Raw genomic sequence first — 27,473 nt, 5'->3', positions numbered from 1 at the left:
AGGAATCACCACACTGTTTTCCATAATGGTTGAACTAGTTTACAGTCCCACCAACAGTGTAAAAGTGTTCCTATTTCTCCACATCCTCTCCAGCACCTATTGTTTCCTGACTTTTTAATGATTGCCATTCTAACTGGTGTGAGATGGTATCTCATTGTGGTTTTGATTTGTATTTCTCTGATGGCCAGTGATGACGAGCATTTTTTCATGTGTCTGTTGGCTGTATGCATGTCTTCTTTTGAGAAATGTCTGTTCATATCCCTTGCCCACTTTTCGATGGGGTTGTTTGTTTTTTTCTTGTAAATTTGTTTGAGTTCTTTGTAGGTTCTGGATATTAGCCCTTTGTCAGATAAGTAGATTGCAAAAATTTTCTCCCATTCTGTAGGTTGCCTGTTCACTCTGATGGTAGTTTCTTTTGCTGTGCAGAAGCTCTTTAGTTTAATTAGATCCCATTTGTCAATTTTAGCTTTTGTTGCCATTGCTTTTGGTGTTTTAGACATGAAGTCTTTGCCCATGCCTATGTCCTAAATGGCATTACCTAGGTTTTCTTCTAGGGTTTTTATGGCATTAGGCCTAACATTTAAGTCTCTAATCCATCTTGAATTAATTTTCGTATAAGGAGTAAGGAAAGGATCCAGTTTCAGCTTTCTACTCATGGCTAGCCAATTTTCCCAGCACCATTTATTAAATAGGGAATCTTTTCCCCATTTCCTGTTTTTGTCAAGTTTGTCAAAGATCAGATGGCTGTAGTAGATGTGTGGTATTATTTCTGAGTTGGCATCCTTATGGGCAGAAATAGACTGTAAGGTGGCTGAAAATTCTCCAGGTGGGGGAGAGTTTCACAGTGGGCATACTTTGGTTTGTAAATCAACTGTTATCTCTCAAGGCAGTCTCCTGGTGGGTGAGAGTTCCTCTCTGGAGCTTCTAAGCATGTCATTATTAATAGATGAACTTGCCCTGTAGGGAGTGTCTGGTGAAGGGGAGATAAAAGGTTATAATTGCATTTCCAAAGGGCTAAGTAGGAAGTGGGGAACAGAGGGAAATGGGGAAAAGAGAAAATAATAAAACAATAATAACTCCTTCTCTTTTTTTCCTGAAAAATGGGTTACTCGGTTATACAGGGTCTCCAGGAAATCCCAGGCATCTAACTCTAAGCTTTCAGCCCAGCTCATTTCTCTAGTAAAGTTTCATTTTCTGATCCAGCACTATTTACTATGTGCCTTTTATGTACAAGCCACTCTGCTCTCAGAGTAAGCTCTGCTGCTCATGCTTTCAGCTTCTTTTATTTAGATCAGATAGGCATTTCCCTGTTTTTCTATCAACCAATCTTCACTTCTGCTTCCAGCTTTCTCTGACAAGCATGCTTTCTTTGGTAATTAATCCTGTCTTTGCTCTGACCTGTACTGTTCGGATTTCTAGTCTCAATTTCTGCTGAGGATTTATTCCAAATAACCTGGCTTTATTTCTCCAATCAACAAGGCAGAGCCAAGACTTTCTTCAGTTAACCCTCGGTACATGTTTCCATCAGCCAGAGATTATGACTGCAGCAATATATTCCTCTGTTGTGTATATGTACATACAGACAGAGATAGGGAGATAAACACATAGTGTGTTTTAAAATAAAAGTTAAATTATAGTATATATATACTCAGGATTTTTTTATTACTTAAAACAATTACTACAACATATGATGAGTTTTTTTCTTTGATATTAAATGTTCTTCTAGAAACAACATTATTTTTAATTGCTGCATGATAAACCTTCTTATGAATGGACAATGGTTTATTTCCTTGAGTAGTGTTATGGATGGTCAGAGAAACAGGGTGGGGAAAGTGGGAGGAGAGTATGTGGTTAAGTCCTGGTCTGATTCCCAAACCTGGCCTTCTTGGCCACACTCCAGCATTATAAAAAGAGAACTGGACAGAGACCCAGGAGCCCTAGCTTCTGGTCTGATTGTGCAGCTGTGGCAAAGTCACTTCCCTTTTTTTAACCTCAGTTTCCTTGTCTGAAAAATAATGGGATTGGATTTAATAATCTTTATGATTATTTGATCTCTCTAACTTAACCTTGGCATTTTCCACTATTTCCCAAGGAAGTCCTAGGTCGCTTTTAACCAGATTATTTTTGACTGACGTCACTCGAGCACCTGAGTCATTCAGCACTCACTGATAGCGTGTGTTAATATAAAGAGTTCTTCTTTTGTCTAGAGCTTCCAGAAGTAAAGTTTAGACTGATAGTTGACTCATTCATTCAGCAACCAATCACTGAATGTCTTTCCCATAACTGGTATGTTCTTAGTCTTGGTTTCTCTAAGCTGAGTAAGGCTGAGTCCCAACCTTGTTTCACTCACAGTCTACAGGGAGACAGACATAGAAACAAACTCTTACAGCATGTTGCAATCAGTGCTCCAAACAAGGACTTAGGAAATCTAAGGAGGGATTCTGAGGTATGATTACAGTGGAGTGAATCGGATAGCTTAACGAAGTATTTCTTTTAAAATATAACTTATTATTTGATTCTCAAACTAATATGTGTTTCTGAAGAACGTTTACAAAATACCAAAAAGTATAAAGAAGAAAATTAAAATCACTCAACCTCATCAACCAGAAATAATTGCTGTTATAATGACTGTTAACATTTTATTTGTACTTTCCTTTATTGGTTTAAAAAAAAAAACCATGTCCTTTAAAAATCGTAAAATGGAGTACATATTCTAATACATTTTTTAAAAGTGTATGGGAAAATCCAATGAAAATACATATGATTTAAATTTGGCAATAGAATAAAAGAGTAGGATTATGGGAACTAAATTTCTGTATTATGCAAGCATTTTTATCATGAGTAATTAGTGACATTGATTCATGATACTCATTTGGTGCGTAAATTAGCAATTAGTACATTCGCAATGTTACGCAACCATCACCCGATTCAGTTGCAAAACATTTTCATCACACGGAAAGGAAACCACTGCTTAAGCAGTTAGTCTTGATTCCCCTCTCTCTCAGCCCCTGGCAGCTACCAGTCTACTTTCTGTCTCTATGGTACTTACTATTCTGGCAATTTCATACAAATGGAATCACAGTATAAAACCTTTTGTATCTGGCTTCTTTCACTTGGCATGATGTTTGTGAGGTTAATCCAATTGTAGCATGTATCAGTATTCAATTTCTTATGGCTGAGTAATAGTCCTTCGTATGTATATGGCACAGTTTGTTCATCTGGTCATCCACTGATGAAAGTCTCAGTTGTTTCCACCTCTTGGCTGTTGTGAATAATGCTGCTACAAATTTGTGGACAATTATTTGTTTCAATTCCTGCTTTCAATTCTTTGGGATATCTACCTACAAATGGAATTGCTGGGTTATATGGTGATTCTATTTTAACTTGTTTGTCTTGGAGACAGGGTCTTACTCTGTCACTCAGGCTGGAGTTAACTTTTTGAAGAACTGTCAAAATGTTTTCAACAAGGCGGAGCCATTTTACATTCCTACAGGGGCTGTAATTTCTCCACATCCTCACCAACACTTATTATTTCCATTTTAAAAATTATTATAGCAATTTTCATGGATGTGACTTGATTATTTTGACTTGAATTTCCTTAGTGACTAATGATATTGAACATCTTTTCATGTGCTTTTTAGCCATTTGTATATCTTCCTTGGATAAATGTTCATTCAAGTCTTTTGACTTATTTTATTTTATTTTATTTTGTTGTGACAGGGTCTCACTCTGTTGCCCACGTGGAGTGTGGTGGCATGATCACGGTTCACTGCAACCTCTGTCTTCCCGGCTCAAGCCATCCTCTTATGTCAGATTCTTGAGTAGCTGAGACTACATGTGCCATGACACCCAGCTAATTTTTATATTTTTTTGGTAGAGACAGGGTTTTTCCATGTTGCCCAGACTCTTTTGCCTATTTTTAAAGTGTGTTCTTTGTCTTTTTGTTGCTGGTTTGTAAGAGTTCTTTATATAGTATGGATACTGGAACCTTATCAGATATATGATTTGCAAATATTTTCTCACATTCTATAGGTTGTCTTTTCACTTTTTTGATATTGTCATTTGGTGCACAAAATTGTTTATTTTATTGGCTATTTGTTGTTGTTGTTGTTGTTGCTCATACTCTGGATTCAGATCTAAGGACCCACTGCCAAAGTCATGGTCGTGGAATTCCCACTGAGATTATAGTTATCACCCTAACCCTTCCCAGCATCACATTTACAAAATATCACAAGGTAACTTTCTGGGAAGGTAACCATTGTGGCTCCCTTTCCTTTTATGGGCATTCTTGTTCATCTCGCTTTCATAGAATGAGTTGTCTGAGGTGTTCTTCCAAATTCTGTGGTTATGTCCCATTTGAATCTGAAGCTTTCTACTGTGTGGACCAATCACATGAAAAACATCATGTTTGTCTTGTATCCACCAGGGATGCTCGTCAGTTTATCTGGCTCCATACAGAGCCCCATCCTGTCACCTGTGTCCTGACCATGGCAGGACTTTGCTGTTGGCGCCATGCAAAATACTTCTCAGACATTCCATTCCATGCAAACTTCGATTGGGCCAATGCTCCTGTCTTAACAGTTGGAGGACAATAAAGGGGGACACAGGTGTTGGTATTAGAGAGATTCCTATTTAATTTCACATCGCTTTGTATATGTTATTTACCCTAATTGAGCTTGAGTTTCCTTATCTAAAAAATTGCTGTTTAACAGTTTTATAGCAGGCATTGCATGAGACAATGTAAGTAAAGGCCCTAGCACTGTGCCTGGTCAATAACATGTGCTCAATTTCGTTGTTATTTTTACTTCCCTATGAGAAAAATAGCATGTGCAGAATGGCAGTTTGGGGACATTTTTTCAGTATTGAAGATTGTTTCCATTTTTTGTTGTCAAAATGAGATAGTCTCTTACCATTTAAACTTAATGTTAGAGGGATTCAAATGAGGAGGGGAAATCCCCCTGAAACTAGAAAACTGAATGCTTAAAAGATGATATCTGTTATGCCATGGGTCATCAGATAACAGCTGATTTTATCGATGCAGGCTTTATCTGTTCAATACCTTTGTACCACTCCCAGTTTACTTCTGATACCCTCACAGTTGAAATAGTTGAATCAGCAATACACAATTATTTTCCAATCTATATGGTGTTTTTCTCCTCTTAAGTGGAAAGTCATGATTTGTTTTTCTCTAAGAATTAGCAGTGACTTAACTCACTCAGTCAGGACACATTCTGTCTCTAGTGGCAGATATATCTGCTTAAACCTCTGTGTGCAACCATTTGCAGTGGCGCCATTGGTGGTTTATGCAGTCAGCCTAAGAGATAGGCTGCTGCTTCCCAGGGCCACCAACTTCAGCAAACCTGTTTCATGTTTGAATTCCTATTCTTTTACAGACTGTGTCATACCACTAACTGGTCTAAAATTCCAATCTCTTGGACTATTTTGTGAGTTCATCATGTCTCTCCAACTAACTTCCTTCTTTGAGCTAGGAACCTTGTCACAATTGTTTCACATCAAATGTCTGGTATCTTGCTGGTCTCATCGAAAGAGTTCAGTTAATTCTTGCTGATCTTTATCTTTTAAGTTAAATACATTGAGACATAAATGACCATGTCTACAGATAAGACATGCTCCCACATTGTAGTCTTTTACCAAACTATAAAATATTGACTTTCAAAAAGGAAACTTTCATTTCTGATTTTCAGAAATACATTTCCATCAAAAAGTCCTCTTTCTTTTTTTCAGACTTGTTATAAATTTCCAAACCAGTTAGATTGTCCAATAAAGAATTCTTCTCTTTCGTTTACCTGTTTATCAGTGTATGAACTTGCTGTATACTATTGAGCAAGTTACTTCATTCATCTAGATCTTAATTTCTGTGTCTGCTAAGTGATTTCCAAATTCTCTTCCACATTTCCAAAGTGTCTGATTCCAGGATGCACATATGAGCAATATTTTCCAGAGCTAAATAATGATGATATTAAAGTTTAATTATTTCTGACTCTTCAATCATGCTCCTATTAAATATTATTTCATGCTTCATTTTGATCTTTTCAGTCTTGGCTGAACGTTTACCATTGACTCCTGTGTCACTTAAAGTTTCCACCAATTCTATACATCAGAGTTTGCATTTACAATGGACTGTCCACAACCTTCCTTATCATCAGGAATTGAAAATGGTATTTCAGATCCAGATCAGTAGGATTGAAACATCCAATGTCGTCTGGGTGGTAAGTAATTTTTTTTGGCTCAATATTTTAAAAAGTCATCTTTAAAAAAAAGACACCATGGCTTTCTTTCATAACATCTGAAAAATTCTCGTTTTGGAAACATTAGCAGCTCAAAACAGTTTGTCTAAACAATTACATTTCTGTGTTTTCAGTTAAGGATAGGTAGGTAGGATGGAATGCACTAAGAAAATAGGTTTTCTCAGTTTTGGTCTGTTTTCTAAGAAGACTGTTGAGTCTGCCCTCATGAATACTGGATTCCAGAGAGCCAGGAAGATTAACCATTTCATTCCTCCTACCTCTTTCTTCTCTGTCCCCCAGAGATTTTCCTAAATAAGATGTAATCATTTGGCAACATTTTTCTTTTGAATGTAGCGTCCTGACAGTTTCTTGGCCTGTACCCAGTTGAAATGCAAGGAAGAGTAAGTTCTAGCACTTAATGTTCCATCCAACAAGGAGCCATGTTGTTGAGTAATTTCCTGTGTCCTTTGTTGCCTCACATGTGGCTTTTTCCACAACAAATGAAATTAAGAAAATACTGAATTTCACACTCTTTTTGTCTTTGAATTCTTTGGGGTGGATTTTTCACTTAGTTCAAACAATTATTAGGTCAGTTTTGCCTGAGGTGTCCCCATCTAGGGCACTGGGACACATTAGTGGTTAATGATTTCCGTTTCTCATCTGGGAACTATAGTAATCTATATGCACATAATGTTCAGTCATTTTCATGGGATATTTAAGGACAGTGGAATGTTTTCACATTGAAAGGAACTGAGAATTTTCCTGCAGATAAGAGAAGCCTAAGACTGTACTTGGGCCCTCTGTCAGCTCAACCAGGCTCCACGCTTCACCCAGGCAGTGGAGGCTTTGGGTACACAGACACAGCATGGATAGTTCCTTTGGTAAAGCACACAAGTCACTAATTTTAACATTTTCAGTTTCTTTCCATATTCATTATTGAAATTTGAGATCTGAGCAAGTTTAATAAAATTTTGACTCTGTCCATTTAGGATTCATATCAAGTCTATACTTCTACCTCTCAAAGGACAGTTTCCCACAATGAGACTTGGTATGGTGATTTTCAACAACAGCGATGCTTGTGTGTAGCTGTTTACTCCCTTCTATCAACACATCTTTCCACTATCCCACCTTACATTAGTGAGTCTGATTTTTGTATTTTTAATGGGTACACTCGTTGGTAATTTGGGACGAGTAAAACATAGAAGCAAAGGTCATATTGAGACTAAGGATTATCCACAAAAAGAAAAATTGAGGTGGATGTGCTCGAGGAATTGTGGAAGACTAGCACTTAGCACCATTAGCAAAAATAACATTAACTGTAGACTACATGGATCCCATTCTTTATTTTTCCAAAAGGTAACTCATATCTATTGTTTTGTTAGAAAAAGTAATATTAGCCATAGACCAAGTGGATCTTTTTCTTTATTTTCCTAAAAAGCGATTGTTCATACCTGTTTTCATATTTGATTCCCGTAAGAGTCCTCTTTTCAAGGGAAAGCAGCTAGTATAGACTATTTCTGTAACCTTCTAGGGCTCAAGACCCTTCAGGGTAGAGTTTTGCCTTGTCTATCGTGTTGTCCTCACAATACTCAACCCAACCTGACTACAACAGTGGAGAAACCACAGCACAGAGAGGTTTGTTGTGTTGCTCCAGGTGACAGAGGCAGGGTGGCAATCATCCTTCACCCCTGTGCCCAGAAAGGGATGACAGTCACATGCAGCCCCAGGCCATCTGTGGGCACATGTCCTGTGGAATAGAGGATGCCTTGAGAAACGCTGTCTGAATCACTCATACCTGAAGTTGAGGAGAAATGTAAGATCCTCCTCCAGTTAAGGAGGAGGATGCTGCTTCTATTTAGACCAAAATCTCCCTTATACAGGGAAGCTCCCTGTAGTGCAAGTCTGAGAGGGTACCCTCATTCGTGCTGGGGGATGGGGTGAAGCTTCTGGACTCAATGTCTCAGACACCTCTGTTCCCAAAAAAGCCAAAGGAAGAGCGCCTTGACTTAGTTACTTGTAGCTGGACCAGAGGCACTGAGCTGTCTCCTGGATGGCACTGGCCATTTGGAACCCTGAACTGCATGGTCCTGCCCTCCTGGGTCATGGTCCTCCCCTTCCCTTTGCTTTATGATTTTGTCAATGGCATAGGAAGACAAAGTAGAGTAAGAGCTCAAGCTTGGAAGGAAGCCAGGTGTGGGAGTCAAACGTCTCAGTAACAAATCAGTGACCTCTGTTAGACTTTTGCGTAAATGTGTATGCCAATTTCTTGTGACTTGCTGATGTCTGCAAGGGTCAAATTAAACTTACCGCTTCAATGAATGAAATGACCCAAAGACAATTCATCATATTTAAAGGAAAAAAAAAATCACTGAATTGGGGAAAAGTTTTATCTCCTCCATTAACAGGACTGTAAAGACCACAAAGCAGAAGTTGAGGTTAAACAGGTTCCACACATAAATAGTGTCTGGGGGAAATACAACTCATTGCCTAGTAATGAAATGATTAAATCATTCAGTCCAGAGTTTTAGACTGTGCCCCCAGATCAGGCATTGTGCGCAGTGTGGGAATGTCAGCGCTGAGCCCGCTGGAAAGAATGAGGAGGTGAACACACAAATAGGCTATTCTACACATGGGCTGTGTGTGCAGATCACTGATGAGATGCTATGAGGTTGGGGTTAGGCCTCATCTTCTCCCACAATTTGGACAAAGGGCTGTTTGAGACAATATCCAAGAGGATTGAAGTTAATTTCGCAAGTAGAATAGAAAAGAGTGCTCTGAGCAGACCCAACAGGCATGAGCAGAGGCCCTGAGAGAAGGGGCTGGGGAATTTCCAGGCCTGTAAGCCGGCTGTGGTGCTGGATCCCTGAGCACATGGGGATGGGGGTGCAGGCCTTGATGCACAGGACCATGAGGTGCATGCTCAGGTTTTGTTTTTTTATCCCAAGGGCAATAAGAACAAAGGAAGTGGCAAGCTCTGATTTGAATAGCTGCACAGCAGAGTGTGGTGGGGAACTGGGGAAAGGGATGTGTGGCCACTAGGAAGCGAGCTGTGGGTCCAGCCAAAGCAGAGATGCAGGTAAGAGAAGCGACTGTGGGGTCCAGCCAAAGCAGAGATGCAGGTGAGAGAAGCAGCTGCGTTTGAGGGAGAGAAGGGAGGTAAAATTCAGTCTGTGACCTGTTGGCATTAGAGTGAGGTTGCCATTATTGATGTATTTCCTTCTGACAGGGGTCGGGGGAAGAGAGGAAATATTTGCTCTTTTTTTTGAGATGGAGTCTCACTCTGTTGCCTAGGCTGGAGTGCAGTGGCGCAATCCCAGCTCACTGCAATCTCCGCCTCCCAGGTTCAAGCGATTCTCCTGCCTCAGCATCCTGAGTTGCTGGGATTCTAGATGCGCACTACCACACCTGGCTAATTTTTGTATTTTTAGTAGAGATGGGGTTTCACCATGTTGGTCAGACCGGTCTCAAACTCCTGACCTCATGATCTGCCTGCCTTGGCCTCCCAAAGTCCTGGGATATTTGCTCTTGAACTTTAAAAGTATTTAAGCAAAATGTACTTGACATTGCTCATGTTAAATAGTGAGAGTTTCATGGATCAGGACCTCAGAACTTGTTAAAGGAACATATTTTGTGATCTAGGAATAAAGTAATGCAATAAATGGAAATCAAATATAAACATTTATAAAACCACAGTCTGCAGAGAGTGAAAAAGGAAGCCCACAATTAAATGCCCCCTGGGTGGGATGTTCTCAGCCCAGGGCTGGGTTTAATTCCGTCAGGGGCACTGGTTCAAGTTTGTGACCTGAACAGGGGGCAGACATAAATAGAAGAAGGCCTCCGAGTTGCTAACTCCAAGCAGTGTGTGACATGTGACTTGTCCCATCCCCTTCACTGAGGACTTATTATTCTCCCTTAGAAACATGGATGCAGACTCGAACTCAGGTTCCCCCAGGAAGTGTCAAGTGTGTGTCGCCTCCACCTTGCAGCTGTGGGGCAGGAAACAGGGGTCTTGGAGGAGGCACACTGAGGAGAAAGCATGCCTGGAGCTATGGGGCACATGAAGAAGACAGCGTGGTTCCTGCTCCCTCAGGACCATGCTGGAGTCACAGCTGATATACCAACAGCTAGCCACAGTATATAGGAGGACCTCAGAAGGGGTGGAGACAAGAGGAATGCAGAGGAAAGAGCAAGAAAGGCTTCATGAAGGAGAAGGGGCATAACCTGGGCTTGAAGAACGGGGCAGATCCCCATACAGCAGGGAGTGGAAGATACCAAACCAAAGACACTGCCTGAGCAAAGACAGGTCTGAAATCATAAGGCATATCCAGAATTGTAGAGGAAGCACTATGTTTGGAGAGATGATTCCTGCAAGGGACTGCTGGGTTGGAGCCAGATTATAGAAGGCTTTGCATGACAGGGCAAGGTGTAAAGGAACCATTGAAGCCTGTGGAATTAGAGAATGGAAACACCAGCATCGCAGAAAGATGAAGGCTAAAGGCTGTGTCAGAAGCCCAAATTACAGTTCAACTTAGACAAACTTCCTAGAGAACCGTGTAAAACATTTTGTGTCATTGACATCTTTAGGACCTAAGAGTCTGACAGATGGAGCCCAAGAGATGGAGTGTGGTCCATGTGGCCACCATATCTGAAAGGACAAGAGACAGAAAACCAAGGGAGACTCAGAGAGCCATCTGTCAACTTCCGAGAGAAAATGGAACTTCTGCTGTGCCATGAAAGACTGCTTTCTTGACTGAGATCTGACCATCCTAATCCAAACCTTACCAAAGACGAATATTTTTAAAAAACAATCAGTTTTTTTTAAAAAGGATGACTGTGTTAGTTCTCTACTTTTCAAGAACTTTCTTAGCAGATTCTCTGGGACCGGCATAGTGAACACCTTCTGTCTCTGATCTGTTCCCCCAAGACCTGAGTAGCCTCTGTCTTCTCTCCCAGTTGTTCCACATGAGTCCCCTGGAACTGGAAGACCATAGGGATTAGAAGCTGAGTTTTCAAAAGGCAGGAGGTCATAGCTGGCTCCCATGTGAGGCATCAGAGCATGGGGAATTGACTAGCAGAAATGGACTTCACTGGTACATATTGTAGACCTGCATTGGGGTCTTAGGTTTGTGCTTTGGGATAAGTCAAGTCAAGCTATTTTATAGGATAAGATGGCTATGTGTTTCCAATTTTTTCCTCTTTGCTTTTAGGGGAATTACAGCACCACTGTGAAGTGGAACCAGGTTCTGCATTGGAGCTGGGAATCGGAACTCCCTTTGGAATGTGCCACACACTTTGTAAGAATCAAGAGTGTGATAGACGATGCCAGTTTCCCTGAGCCAAATTTCTGGAGCAACTGGAGTTCCTGGGAGGAAGTCAGTGGTAAGAAGTGAGGTGGTTACAAGAGCGAAAAGGGTTAATATATTTTTTAATGAGGAGCAATAGTCAAATAGTGGAAATCTCCTTTGAGGAACCCTGGGTAGACGCTGACATTATTTTCCTTTGGCTCCTATGGGAACTAAAAAACACAGGTGTGAAACTTGGCACTGGAAGATATAGTCTGAAGTCTTACTTCTGAGCTTACTCATTGACGTAGTTGTGCAGATTGAGGCAATTTTGTATTTGTTTTCAAAACATGTAAAGTGTGTGTATTATAAATGTTAAGTGAACAAAGCAAGACATAAATTGTAAATATGTATTTATTTGAACAACACAAAATGTGTATGCATCTAGAGTAGAGTTTGGGAACCTTTTTCTGTGAAGGGACAGGTAAGAGATACTGTAGGCTTTTCAGAGCATACAGTCTCCGTTTTGACTATTCAACTCTGCTACTGCAGTGTGAAAGCAGCCGTAGACAGTGTGTAAACCAACGAGAGGGCTTTGTTGATAGAACTTTATTTTGCAAAAACAGGGCTGGGCATGGTGGCTCATGCCTGTAATCCCAGCACTTTGGGAGGCCAAGGCGGGCGGATCACTTGAGGTCAGAATTTCAAGACCAGCCTGGGAAACATGGTGAAATCCTGTCTCTACTAAAAATACAAAAATTAGCTGGGCATGGTGATGGGCACCTGTAGTCCCAGCTATTCTGGAGACGGAGGCAGGAGAATTGCTTGAACTCATGAGGCAGAGGTTGCAGTGAGCCTAGGTCACACCACTACACTCCAGCCTGGGCCACAGAGCCAGATTCTGTCTCTCACACACACACACCAAAAAACAACAGATGGTGGACTCAAATTGTAGTCCCCACCAATCTAGTCGGGACTTGAAGGGCGGAGAGGTGGAATATGGATAAATGAAAGTGGTGAAGATGAGATTATGGATAAATATATTTTAAATATTCTTTAATACTGATAATTTTGTTGTAATTAAAATTTAGAGTGGGTTTTGTCAGTTTCTTTTGCTCCCATTAAACTAATAATAATGACATAATAATAATTGAATTAAATCTATGACCTAGTCACTTTTTAAAATACTATATGTATTTAGTTCTCATATCAGTCCTATAAAAGGACTTCTTATCCTCGCTTCACAGAAAAGGAAACTGAGGCACTGAGAGGTTAAAGAAGCCATGTAAAGTCACCATGCCACTAAGTGTTGGAGCTGGAATTCCAACCCAGACAGTCTGACTCCAGAGGTCATGTGCTTAACCATTGTATCCTACTACGGAAAGGAGTACACATCCACAGGGAAAGATATTAAAAAGATAGTAAGAGGTTGGGTGCCATGGCTCACATCTGTAATCCTAGTACTTTGGGAGGCCGAGGCGGGCAGATTGCCTGAGCTCAGGAGTTCGAGACCAGCCTGCACAACATGACGAAGCCCCAGCTCTACTAAAAATACACAAAATCAACCGGGTGTGGTGGCACATGCCTGTAGTCCCAGCTACTCAGGAGGCTGAGGCACGAGAATCGCTTGAACGTTGGATTTTTAAAAAGCTTTAAAAAAACGAACTTTTAAAAGACCCCTTACACTTGAGGGACTGGCATTTCAGAGAAGGTAGGAAGAGATATGATCTCCAGTATAATGAAGAGATTATGAGGGATTTGGGAGCCGTATAGACCTTGCCATTCTGAATGTGGCTTCGCCACTTTCTAACTGAGCAAACTCTGGCTAAGTCCTACCTGACCCCTTGTTGTAAGGTACTAAGAACGACATGAGATACTGTACATAAACACTTAACATGGCCTCGGGCAGGGCTGGGACTTGCTAGAAAGCAGTTACAATAACCCAGCAATAGCAATCATGCAATCTTCAGGTGGTAATAGTAATGTGCTGTCTGTGGCGGTAAGAGCAACAGCAGTGGTATCAGTGTAACAATAGGAGCAATGGTGGAAAGGATCGTCTTGCATTCACCAAAGGGTAGAGGTTTGGCAGAGAAATTTAGGTTGCTATTTTCTCCAGAAGGAAGAAAAAGCTAAAGTTATCTGCTGAAGGCAAATGGATAACTTGTTTTAAGAGGCTTGAATTTTGAGTGCGATTCTAACTTGGCTATTTTTTTTTTTTTCTTGCAGTACAAGATTCTCTTGGACGGGGCACATTGTTCGTTTTCCCTAAAGATAAGCTGGTGGAAGAAGGCTCCAATGTTACCATTTGTTATGTTTCTAGGAACATTCAAAATAATGTATCCTGTTATTTGGAAGGGAAACAGATTCACGGAGAACAACTTGATCCACATGTAACTGCATTCAACTTGAATAGTGTGCCTTTCATTAGGAATAGAGGGACAAATATCTATTGTGAGGCGAGTCAAGGAAATGTCAGTAAAGGCATAGAAGGCATCGTTCTCTTTGTCTCAAGTAAGTATGCAAATTCTCTGTGGCCCTTTCTTCTCATTTCCTGGGGAATAGATTAAATCTCCTTTACTAGAAGACAAACACTTCCACCCACGATCTTAATTTTCTTTTGTTTCCCAAGTTTTCTAGGAGAGGCTCTGAAGTTGATGACCTTTAGTAATGTTTCCAGGATGTCCTGTTGTTTTCTTGTCCTTACTGAGAGTTGTATTCCTAGAGATCAATAGTATTAAATAGAGACAGTTCAGGTCATGACCTGGACCACTGGGAAAATACCTTTTTTTGCCCCACCCATGCTGGAATTACTTTGGGATCACAGAGGGAGGGTAGGGGCTGTAGATTGGACAACCACGGAGTCAGCCAGGGTTGTAGCCCAGGAGATCTGGGTTTTAATCTTCTTTCCCTGGCTGAGTGTGTCATGTTGGCCAAGTTTCCTAGCCTCTCTGAGCCAGTTTCCTCCTTTGTAAAATGGGGACAGTGATGGTGATTGTGAGGATTAATGAATGTGGGTAGCGCCTGGCCACAGTAATAGCTGTGTGCAGTAGGAGATCAGCAAATGGAGGCCATTACTGTTCTTAACTGTGCAGTAAATTGGTTCCATTGGATATATTAGTGGAGTGGGAACATTGTGATTTTTTTTTTTTTTTTTTTTTTTTTTTTGAGAAGGAGTGTCGCTCTGCTGCCCAGGCTGGAGTGCAGTGGCCAGATCTCAGCTCACTGCAAGCTCTGCCTCCCGGGTTTACGCCATTCTCCTGCCTCAGCCTCCCAAGTAGCATGTGCCACCTTGCCCGGCTAGTTTTTTGTACTTTTTAGTAGAGACGGGGTTTCACCGTGTTAGCCAGGATGGTCTCGATCTCCTGACCTCGTGATCCGCCCGCCTCGGCCTCCCAAAGTGCTGGGATTACAGGCTTGAGCCACCGCGCCTGGCCTTGATTTTTATATAGATCTGTGTGTGCACAACTAGTGACCTCCTGTATTTTGTTTTGAGCATCTCCTTCCCCGGCACAGTAGGGAACATCTCCCTCCCTGCCTCCCTTGCCAAAGGAAGTCTCCAGTCTCCTGGATGCCTGGTTCATCTATGTCCCCTTAGCATGGCCACAAGAGGCAGCAGTAACTCTGGGGATTCGGAGGTGCTTCGCCATTCCCCAAACACGCAGCTCCCGCCTGTTGAATTTAGCAGGTTCACAAATCTGACTGATTCTCTCGCATCCCCAAAGCATTCTGTGAGCCACGGCAACCAAAATGAAACACTGGCAGGCACTGGGGATACAACCCTTGTCAAATGGATACAGCATCAGCCACTTGCATGACATGGACCATCCATGCCCTTGACATCTCAGAAAATCACAAGGGCAGGAAGGGGAAGGGGCCAATTTGAGGTGACCCCTGAAAAGTGACTTTTGGAGGCTGTTGATAGGTAGCCTTCCTCTTCAGTCACCCCTTCATTGTTCAGAGTAACTCTGTGGCTTCAGACTCTAAACAGAGCTTTCCATTTGGCTTATCTTCCAATAAAAAGATTTAACTAGGTATGTTTTCCTTTGTATGGACAGAAGTACTTGAGGAGCCCAAGGACTTTTCTTGTGAATCCCAGGACTTCAAGACTTTGCACTGTACTTGGGATCCTGGGACGGACACTGCCTTGGGGTGGTCTAAACAACCTTCCCAAAGCTACACTTTATTTGAATCGTAAGTTGGCTCTGGTTCCATTATTGAAAAGTTCTTCCTTGTTTGAGGTGCTTGTGACAACATGGCAAAATCTACACTTAGATGTTGCAGGAAATTTGAACAGGTATTTCAGAACCACCTGCCAAGGTCAAGAGGAAACCTTTAAGTGGTGACAAGTGTCTAATACTTTCTACCTGAGGTTTTTTAAAAAGGACCATTTAGCATAGCATGGTAAGAAAGACAGTTAATGTGTACCTTGACGTGAAAATAGTCATATCTGATAATCTGGGTCTACCCAATTTCTGACTTTTTAGGAATATTCCAAGTAAATTAAGGGATGTTCTCGCCACCCATGGGAAGTCAGTGATTCATGTTAAGACATTTCAGCACATATATCAAATTTGTAGAAACAATATTTTCATTATTGGTATTTGTTGGTGATGGATCAATGCCGTTATGGGGAACATAGTTTGACAGTCACTGAGTATGCCCTGGGGGATAAGGGATACATTTGCTTTGATGGAAGTAAAAACCTTGTAATGTATTATTTTGTTTTGTTTTTTAAGATTTTCTGGGGAAAAGAAACTTTGTACGCACAAAAACTGGTGTAATTGGCAAATAACTCAAGACTCACAAGAAATGTATAACTTCACACTCATAGCTGAAAATTACTTAAGGAAGAGAAGTGTCAATATCCTTTTTAACCTGACTCATCGAGGTGAGACTAGAGTTGTCACAGCCCACCGTGGCTACTAACATGTCTTTGTTTGACAGACTGTGTCATCAAGTAAATGTGCTGTAGATCTTTGCCTCATTCACAGCCGATGTGAGAGTTAGAATTTATACCTGTTGTTGTTGCCACGTTTCTCCTCATGGATGCACGCATCCGCTATTATTTGTTTGTTTTAATAATGTCACGAGCACCAATGAGCTTACTACCCGACTTCAAAACTAGCACTCTAACAATAACTTCTATCATATCTCATCCTATCATGCCCTCACCCCCGCTCCTTCCACCAAGATAATTATCACTTTAAATTGTGTGCATGTGTATTCTCATTTCTTATGTAATGGTAAAAATGCCTTTATTTTGTTTGGTTTTAATGCATAGAAAGAATATCAAGCTGTGTGTAATAATTCAGTAATTATGTTTATATAATATTAAATTGCTAATATTTGCCCATATTGTTTAGTGTTGCTATAGTCCATTCACTTTTACTGCTGTGTAGTATTTCATTGTGTAAATATTAAATATTTTATATGTGCATCTCCTTTGATGGATTTGCAGGTTGTATCAAGGTTTTTGCTCTTGGGTACATGTTAATATGAACATTTTTACACATGTGTCCAGTACACATTTACAATTGATTTTCTTGCATATATGCTTAAGCATTGGATCAGATGTAGAATATGTTCAACTTATAGGATAAGGTCAAATTATTTTTCAAGGGAGTAGTACCAGTTATACTCCCACCCTATAGATTCACATATTCTTACCAAGTTGGTATTGGCACATTTTTTTTTATTTTTGCCAATTAAATGGCTATAAAATGGTATTTCATGATAGTCTTGAGATTGAATCTCATGAGTGTTTTGGCCACATCTGTTTTCTCTTTTATGAAAAGCTTACGCATGCAATTTACACATTTTTTGTTGGTAAGAGTATTCATATATTCCTGATACTGATTTGTTGTTCATTTCTATACTGCTAATATCTTATCCCAATTTGTAACTCACTTTCTTTTATATGTCTGTTGATGAACAAAAGTTTATCATTTTTAAAGCAGATAATTTTATAAAAATATTTTAAAGAGATCATTTCCTACCCCAAGATCAGAAGGGCAGTCACCTATAAGTTTTTAGTAAGAAGTTTAAAGGTTTTTAAGAAGACAAATTCCAAATCCATCTGGGATTGATTTTTTTTTATATTAAGTGAGATAGGGTTATGACACTGAATTTTTCTGTTTGGTAACCATTTTTCCATAACTGTTTATCAAATAACTCTTCCTTCGCTAATGATCTGACATGCTACCTCTTTCACTGTTAGGAAAGCATAAGAGAGTTCTGGATTCTTAATTCCACTGGTTGGTCTGTTTATTCCTGCACTAGTATTACACTAACTTACTTAAAGTTTCAGATGAGTCTTGACATCAGGTAGGATAAGTCTCTCACCCTGTTCTTTTTCAGAAATATCCTCACTATTCTTGGTGCCATACTCTTTTATGTAAAATTGATAACTAATTTACCAAATTCTATGAAAAGCCCTACTGGGCTTTTCATTGGAATTGCACTTAATCTATAAATACAATTTGGAGAGATCAATATCTCTATGTTACTAAATCTTCCTGTGCCTGGACACAGTATATTTTTATATTTCTTTAGGCCTCTGTTAAAATCATTTCATAAAGTTTTAAATGTTTCCCTTGTATACTTTTTTTCCTTGTATATTTTTTGTACTACTAATATGGCTCCAATGACTGGAGGAACATCCCAGTTCTTCATTTCGAGCCGGTTTGCATAAAACCACACAGACACATGTGGAGTGGTTTTACGGAGAGAAAAGTTTAATAGGCAAGAAAGAAGGAAGAAGGAAACAACTCCCCCATACAGAGACAGAGGGAGGAGGGATTTGAACAAAGAGAAAACCCCCTGTGCAGCAAAGTGGCTGTTTATGTGAGGAGGCTGGAGGAGTTGGTTTCTGATTTGCATAGGGCTGAGGGGATTGGCTTGACCAGGCATGTCATTCACCTACCCTGGGAAAAAAAATGGCCCTCCCACCCTACCCTTTTAATATGCAAATGCAGGGCACCTTGATGTTCTACGCACAGCACATAGATATTACCTGTTATATCATCTCCCTTTTAAATCTTGCTGCATCTTGTAAGTCCACAAGTAACTATATATGTTTAATGTTCACCATTAGAGCTTATGCAAATATTTCTCTGGTCATTTTGATAATCTGAAATTTATTCCCTAGTACTTTCTTCAGAAAGTGCTTATGGAAACAACAGTTCCCTGAATTTTTGAATGTCTATAAAAGTTTTACTCTGGTCTTTGTATTTAATGGTCAGTTTGAATAGATATAAAATTTTTAGCTTACATTTTCTTCCTTGAGTATCATAAATTTTATTGTTGCATTTTTTTTTTCTGGCATACAGCAAGGCTCATGAAAAGCCTAGTAGTAATGGTAATCTATTTTTTCCCCATTAGAAGTCACTTGGTTTTTTTGCCTAGATGCCCAAAAGATTTTTTTCTTTTTCTTTAAAACCTTTGTCTTGGTGTTGGCTATGCTAGGTTGATGTGTTCAGTAATATGGTACATTCTTTCAATATGTATTATCACATATTTTTTTAATTCAGGAAATTTTTTGAATTATCATTTTTGGTATTTGGCCACCTTCCTTTGGTTTTCTTTTTCAGGAATTCTTGCTAACTCTATATTGAACCTTTTTTTCCGATCTTTAATATTTGTTACTTTCTCTTGCATTACTTTTATCCCTTCATTTATTTTATTTAAAAATTTTTTTTCTCCTTTTACCTCCTATTTGCTTAAGAAATTATCTGTTGTGTTTTTTTTCCTGTGGTAACTACTTCCAGTTTAGTCTTCAATTTTGAATTTATTTTTTGTTTTATATCTATTTCTTTCCTGAGTTCTGTTACCTCATCCATGACATTTGCTAAATCTGATTTATATTGTTCGCTAATATCTTTTATCACTTTTACAATGTCTTTTAGTCTATTTTGAAGTAGTTGTCTTATCATCATATTCATTTCTGCTGTATCTGTGGTTGTGTCTTTTTCATTCACAATATTATCTATATGTACCTTTGCTCTTATTATTTGGTAATCTTGCTGGAAGTTTACTTTGATTTCTTTTTTAAAAGAAACCAATTTTGCTTTGAAAATTGTTCTTTTTATTGTGTTTTGTTGTTGTTGAATTTCCACCGTAATTTTTATTACCCATTTTCTTCTACTTTCTTGGATTTTTTTCTGTTGTTCCTTTTACTTTTCTAAGTTGAGTATTAGTTCACAAATAAAATATTTAAAGCTATATATTTCCATTGAAATACCAGTTTTATGGCATCCACAACAGTCCAGTAAGTTTTAACTTAACATTGCAGTGCTTTCATTATAATGAACTATATATGATACCATTTCTAATCCATGAATTAATTTGTTTCAAATTTTCTAATATGAAATTTTTATTTTTTTGTTATTAATTTTTAACAGAAATTCACTGTGGTCATAGGAAGTGTCTATGTGATACGTATTCATTGAAATTGTCGAGGTTTGTTTTATGGGCTTGTACCTTGCTGAAAGTGTGGTCTATGGACCAGAAGCATCAGTATCACCTAGGAGCTTTGTAGAAGTGCAGAATCTCAGGCCTCAGTCCTACTGAACCTGAATCTGTATTTTAACAAGATCATCAGGTGATTTCCTATCTGTATCAAAGTTCGAGAAGCATTGATCTAGTCTCTGATGAAGTAGGTTAAATTTGTTCATTGTTTTGTTCAGATCTTCTATATCTTTCTTGGTTTTGCTGACCGGCCTATCAGTAATTGAGAAGGGTATGTTAAAATTACTCACTATTTTGGTACAATTGTTTATTTCTCCCTGAAGTTCTATAAATTTTTACTTTACATATTTTGAGGGTATTTTATCAGATTCATCGTTTAGAGTCACTGTATCTTCTTTATGCTAATCCATAGATTTCTTGCATGTCTTTTTAAATGTTTCTTTTGTTAATTTTAAACTCATCATTTGTTTATTCTCATACCACTGCTACACTGCAGTCTGTAAATCACTTTGTCATGTTTCTCGTCATAGTCATGCTGCTCAGATGTCTCACTGTCATGGTTTCTGAGCTTGAATTCCCCCGTAAGTGTCTTCTGTGCTGTTAGCCGGTAAATATCAGAGAAAGGCTAAGCAGAGCATGGCCTAGGGATGAGCTGAGGATAGAGAGATATAGGCCCCCCCAAAACCATAATTAATCACTCTTCATTGTACCCAACAACCCTTCAGGTCAGGGTTTCACCTTCAGCCGTGCCCCTCACTTTCATCCCTCAAGAAGCAGCATTAAGAGGTTAGATTGGAATCTACCAGACCTGTGTGTCTGGAGGAGAGAGAGGAAGAAAAAGAGGATTTCCTCATTTTCCTCAGCTCCTTGCCTTGCAGGACTTCTGTTCTTTCCTGTTGTTACTCCTGGGAACCCCTGCTCCCGTGGTCTGAGTTTGAGTTTGATTACTTAAGCTTTTTTTTTTTTTTTTTTTTTTTTTTTTTTTTGAGATACAGACAGCATTGCTTCATGTGACCTCCATGTTCTGGCACAGGTTGGTTGCTACCTTCTGCAATCTTCTGTCCAAGATTGGCATTTGTATTGGCCAGATGCGACCTATATTTTGTATCATACCTGAAAGCTTTCCACTATAGCAGAATCATTACAGAATCTTGTATACGTTTGGTTACTTAGGAATCATTCTTGGTGGTACTTTTCACCCTTTTATCTTTCAGATTCACTCCATCTGCAACTACTATTTGATTTTTTATTTCTAAACATTTTAAAAACATACTCACTTCTTTCCGTCTCCACAATTACTCCCTTAGCCCAATTTACTTCCCTTCTGACTTGGGCCACAAATATAGCTTCCCACCAGATTTACAAGTATCTTCATATTCTCTATACCCCAGCATAGGTGATCATCTCAAAAGCAAATTTGATCATATTACCACTGCTTCAAAATTAGTAAAGCATTTTTAAAGATATAGACAATATCACTTGATATAACCCTCATGGTCAAGCACAGGTTGGCTGCCACCTTCTTCTTTGTCTGCCCCTTGTTTTTTCAGTGTGAGGCCAGGTGCCTTCTCTGTCTCCTACAGGTTTGTTGCAATCTCTTTTGATGCAGGATCTTTGTACATGTTGTTCACTTTTACTGGGATGCCCCCCTCTTCTCCTTTTACCTGCTTAATTACTATATATCTTTAGATTTCAGCTTAATCCTCACTTCACCCTCCAACAGAGCAGGCACTGGGGACCCAGCAATGAACAAAATTGAGTGACTGCCTCTAGTGAACTCATATGCTAGTGTGTGTTGAGAGGGCTGGATTGGGGGCAGGATTGAGGACTGCAGACATAACAACGTGTTAACATGTAAAGAAGTCAGTACAATAACTTCAAGTGCAGGTAAATCCTACAAAGAAGGTAAAATTCAAGTAATAGGGTAGAGAACGCCCAGGATGTTGCTGCCATTAGGATAGTTATGGAAAGCCTCTAAGAGAGCAGTCTTAAAGGATGAGAGGGAGGCCTCCAGCCCCGCCCAGCTCAGTGTTTCCCAGCATGCACTGCAGTGACATGTTTTCCTTGTGCTGGAAAGCAGCGTTTAGTGTCCACACTGTCCTAGTCAGATGAGAGTACTACCCCACCAGTAGGCTGTCTTGATGTCCTTTCTTCAGTTGCTGTGTGAGTTGGCTGTTCTTTAGTATCATTCAATGGCTCCCTTGGCTTGCAAAGGACAGGGTTCATGGAAAGCCCACCATATTCTATGAGAATGCATTCATTATTGTGTTGCTTGGGCTGTGAAGGATGTTACTTGCTCAGTTTAAAGTCTCATGGGATACTCAAAATGATGACAACTTTCTCATAAGGGCTGCTGTAGTAGTCTGAGCATTCACATGAGTGACACATATTTCACCTTTTTAGCTAGCTGTCATTACATAATGAAGAGAGAGGGAGATTCTCTGAAAGAGAATGTTCGGGAATAGACATTGCAATGGGAATACGTGTGCCATAGTAAACTGTGTATATTCAGGAATGTAAAGGAATACAAAGGTTTTTAAAGGAAAAAATGAGGAGGATTATATCATTGTTTTGAGATAGTTATTCTTAGCTACAAGGATCAATAACAAGGGCGGTATCAGTCCAAGTTTGGACAAGCAGTTGCTGGGCAGATGTCCTTGCAGACATTTTTTGTGTGTGTGAGATTGTGATGGCCTTTATGCAAGATTATGGTTTTTGCAGTCTTTTGTGAGAATTTTTTATTCAGATATTCATGCATGAGAACCCTCCTTCCCTTCATGGCCTTCCCTGGCTTCATTATTCAGGGTTTTAAAAAATCATGTGACTCCATTTTTATTCTGACAACTTTCACATTTCCCCCTTTGGATCAAGATCTCTCTCTGAAATCATTGCTGATCATCCTTTAACCAGGATGGACCTGTCCTGGGTTACTGATCTGGTCCCACATTGGAGGGAGTGATTGGCAACTAGGGGTCAGTGTCAAAACCCTTGTAGCCATATTTGAACAACAAAGGGAGGTCTGGAGGGAGTTACTCTCAGGATAAACCTTCCTGGAGTCCATTGTTAAGTTTAATTTTATCTGTTCTGTAGTCTTTTGGCCATCCTCTCAAAGTGCTGGGCCAGCATTGTTCTGTTAGGAATAGTACTTCAGCAGAAATTTGACAAGGAAGAAGTACAAAAGTTTAAAAGGAAAATGGAAAATAAAGTTAATAGTAATATGATAATCCCAGTTTGCATAATAGTTTTGAGCTTTGAGCCTCACCTTAAGGGCAGACAATTGAATAAATCAAATGACATGGGACTTAGGTGAGACCTGTTGTAATTATGTGACCTGTTTTTTTAAAAAATTGTATGTATACAGGCCTCAACTTCCCCAGAGGAATTTATCTGTATACAACATGTAGTATTAGCAGTAGCACAGATATTTCCTTATTTCATGACTTAAGGGAGCTCTGGAGTCAGGTTCTATCAAGTTATCAACAGAAACTACTGATTGTGAAATTTCGATTACACTATTATCCTGTAAAGAAAAAGATACGCATAAGAAAGGAAAAAGTAAGAGGGGCAAGAGTCTCATTATGATGGGGAATCTTGTCCCATCATCTTGGAAAAAGTTGTTCACTACATAAAGCCATCAACCTCGTGTCCTCGTTTGCAGCTTGAAGGTCACTGCGTGTGGAATCAGTAGGTTCCATGACCTTTCTGTGCAGCTCGTACATCAGGCATGAGACTTGTCCCTTGAAAGTTAAGTTGTCCAGCTTCAGTTTAAGGGCTTTAGGAACAGAGCAGGTTTTAGAGAGTTATAGCCAAATATTGGAGGAAATTAAGAGAATACAGGATCTAGTCCAACCTACAGGCAGATAGCAAGAATTCAAAATCAGTGCACTGGTTTATGGAAGGAGAGTTGGGTTCAAATGATATGTCTGACAAAATGGGACCTGTTCATGTGGCTATGTTATATTTGCCCTGATGGGTAATTTTATGAAGGCTGGGTACCAAATTTTGGGTAAAGCAATTTCTGCGGCAGATTTTTTTAAAAACATCCTCCCTTTTTGTGTTTCAACTGAATTTAGGGGTTAAACATTCAAATATTTGCATTTTAGCTAGGACTAGCTAAATTGTATCACAAGACCAAAATCTACAAGTGGCCTTCAATTTTAGCAATAATTTATCTTTTTGTTTGCCGGTCTCATTGGCTCAATTAGTCAACCTAAGTGGGGAAATGTTTTAGAGAAAGGTACTTACAGTCTCCGACTCCCTTGGCTTTTTCTGGCTTATGCATGAAAGACAAAGCAAAATTTTTATGCCAGGCAGAGATAACTTATATTATTGCTCTGAACTCAAGATTTTGACTTGTTTAATCTGAGAGCCTAACTTTTTATAAACATTTATCTAGTCCTTTTCTTTTTAGATTATCAGTCTTTTAATTAGGTATGATATCACCCTAAGCAACTGCTAGCAAGGCAAACCTAATTTTACATTTCCGAAAGGATGACTCTTAGGTGTACAAGGCTAGGTTATTGGTTGCCACAGACCTGTTGTAGTTTGAAAGCCCTCTTTTTGTTTTTCTTATCTTGGCTGAAATGCTTTGAGGAAAACTTCTACTTGGCTTTTGAAATTAGTAACAGTAGAATATCCTAATTCAAGTGAAAAAGTCAATAGATTCAGAGTAAGCAGAGAGGAAGAAGAGAAAAAAAAAACAGATAAAGAAGTTGGGAGCCTCTATATACCAGCATTTAAAAAAAATCTATAGTTGTAGTTTCTTAATTTGGTACTGAGAAAAACAAGTCTGGGGACATTGAATGATGCTTAAGATGACCATTGACTGAAAAGTGTTCATGAGGAAAAGTCACGTAGCCAACCAGAATACTTGGCATGCCTGAATACTGGGGAATCCCATTCTATTTGCTATTAATCTCTCCAGACCAAATAAATCCTATAAATCCTGTCAGGGAATGTCAGGAGTTTAGACCAGTATTTTAGAAGGTGAGTAGCCACCTTAGTGGATTTTAATTGGCCATTGCCTGGCCACCATTTACAATATTTTTGTTCTCAGAAGACATTGAAAATCAAGCAAGAGAAAAAGAGCCAACTTGTTTACAGATACACATAACCAAATCAAAATGAAACCAAGATCAGAGTACTTGCGAAAATTGTAACTCAGATGTGCAGAGCAAACAGAATATTAAATCAGGTGTACAGACCAAACAGCACTCTGATTTTGTAGAAATCAGGAAGGATGCAAGGTCCTCCCAGGAAGGATGCAAGGTCCTTTCTTAAGATGGCCTTGTTTCTAGTTGAAGAGGACTGACTAGAAGCAGCTAGTGTGCACTGCTCTCACAGAGAGGAAACAAAGTGGTCTGTAAATACTAGCTCTTCAAGTAGATTGTCTAAGACGTCACATCAGGATTCACAAAGGAGGCAGCAGGCCCCATGGAGAACAGAGATGAGCAAAGCCAGGCAGCTCCTACGGGGACTGGTGTGGAGCCAGGGGAGGCTCCTTAACGTGGGGAAAGGGTGAACAAGTGAGAGTTTTTGGGAAATCCACACTTACACCATGGACCTTTGTAATCCTGGGCACATGAGAACCCACATGCCCCTGCCCCAGGCCTCTGGACTAACAGAGAGCTGCCTGGAGTCTTTAGAGAGGTACTACTCAAGCGCACATGGAGCTCCACAGGCCTTGGATCCCTGAGCAGCCTGGTACAAGCTGCTGTAACCCCAATAGAGGCCATTGCCTGGGTGCTGAGGAGTGGCCAGACTGCCCCACTGCTCCTCACTGAGGCTCATTGGTTTGGGCTTCTAGTGCAGCAACTGCACCCCTGCCTGAACACTGTGGGTAGTGTGGCTCTGTGTTCCTCCAGGAAGCACCCAGACTGCAGATCACACGATCCACCACCCCTGCCTCCCTTCTCCAGGCGAGGCTCATGGCTTGGGCTCCAGCACAATAGCCACACCCCCACCTGAACACTGTGGACAGTCACGGCTCTGAGTTCCTCTGGGGCAAAACTCCCAGAGGTAGTAAACAAGGTGTGGCACCCTTGTGAGCCCCCAAAAGTGAAGTCCAGCATCGGTTGGGTGGGAGGAAGTAGGAGCATGTCACGCACCCCAGAGCCATGTGTCTTCATTGCTTCAGCTGAGAAATGCTGCCCTCCCCAGTGAAGGACCCACAGCCTAGCTTCCCTGCCACTACCTGAACATTTCAGCTGTGGCCCAGAGCCCTTCTGAAAACCCAGCCCCCACTGGCCTGGGATATTCCCTTTGGCTAGCGGCCTGGAACTGTGGAAATACCTACCTCACTCCAACCACTTTCCCTGGGGCCTGAGATTGGGCTGATTCAACTAGCCAATACCGCTGCAACCAACATCCACTCGCGTGGGCCCAAGAGTGGAGTCCCCCCATACAAGAAGCAGTAGTACTGCCACATCCGAGAACGGACAAGCCATAAAGCTATCTGTATTGGGTTGAGTAACGAGATTATGCTGTGAAATCACTCCCACAGAGTCACAAAACAGACATTTCCCATGGCTTTCAACCACATTGTGGACTGCAGATAGACTACAAGGTACACCTGAACTAGGAGTCACAAGTCCTGCAACAGGGGAGTGACAGGGAAACAGCTCAAGTTCCTGCCTATCTAGGATGGGGAGCTGGTGAAGCCATTTATCCCCCATCCCTGCAGAGACCTAAGTGCGTTTACAGGAGCTTATCCTAGTCACCCTTGCCAGGGCTAGTGCCTGTGCTCACCGTTGGGGTATTTGTGGGCAAGCCAGGGAGCTCCAGCTCTGCCCACATTTGTCACCCTACCTCTGTAGAACAGGAACCCCAGGGAACTGGGCACTCCACTGTCCTGGCCTTCACCTGCAAAAACAGAACACTTCACAGTAAACATAGACAGGATACTTACCCACCTGCTTGTGTAGCAGCTGACACTTACCCACAAGTGCCATCTGCTGGCCTGTAGTCCAAGCCACGCAGCCCACAATGAAACCTGCTGACAGAAGTACGTAGGGCTGTAGGGCTATAGGTGCAAAGCCAAAAGACCTTACCCTCTCCAGATGAGAAGGAAAAAGCATTCTGGCATCATGAAAATCGAAATGCTGAACAACATCAAAGGATCTCTCTGGCTCCTGAACCAAAATGGAAACTCAGAAATGACAGATAATGAATTTAAGGCATCAATTGTAAGGAAGCTCAAAGAGATCCAAGACAAAGTTGAAAATCAACATGAAGAAACGTCTAAATCAGTCCAGGAAATGAAGAAAGAGATAAACATCTTAAAAAGAAATCAATTAGAACTACTGGAACTGAAAAACTCACTTAAGGAATTTCAAAATACAATTTAAAGCTTTGTTAATAGACTGAACAAAGCAGAAGAAAGAATTTCAGAGCTTGAAGAATGTGTTTTCAAACTAACCTAGTCAGACAAAAATGAAGAAAAGATAATTTTAAAAAATGAACGAAGTCTTTAAGAAAT

At 40.3% G+C, this 27,473-nt stretch overlaps 1 protein-coding gene across 3 annotated transcripts in view; it reads left to right on the top strand.

The window, feature by feature from the left end:
- Window positions 1-27,473, top strand: part of LOC105473105 (oncostatin M receptor) — a 94,760-nt gene that overhangs the window by 23,195 nt on the left and 44,092 nt on the right. For all 3 annotated transcript variants that reach the window (XM_011726736.3, XM_011726738.3, XM_011726737.3), the window contains exons 4-8: window positions 6,058-6,230; window positions 11,456-11,627; window positions 13,757-14,041; window positions 15,586-15,721; window positions 16,267-16,418. In XM_011726736.3, the coding sequence (XP_011725038.2) occupies window positions 6,058-6,230; window positions 11,456-11,627; window positions 13,757-14,041; window positions 15,586-15,721; window positions 16,267-16,418 (918 nt within the window). The remainder of the gene's footprint in view (window positions 1-6,057; window positions 6,231-11,455; window positions 11,628-13,756; window positions 14,042-15,585; window positions 15,722-16,266; window positions 16,419-27,473) is intronic.

This window comes from Macaca nemestrina, chromosome 6 (assembly GCF_043159975.1).
Source record: "Macaca nemestrina isolate mMacNem1 chromosome 6, mMacNem.hap1, whole genome shotgun sequence".
Classification (NCBI taxonomy): domain Eukaryota; kingdom Metazoa; phylum Chordata; class Mammalia; order Primates; family Cercopithecidae; genus Macaca; species Macaca nemestrina.
This window is presented reverse-complemented; position numbering and strand designations above follow the sequence as displayed.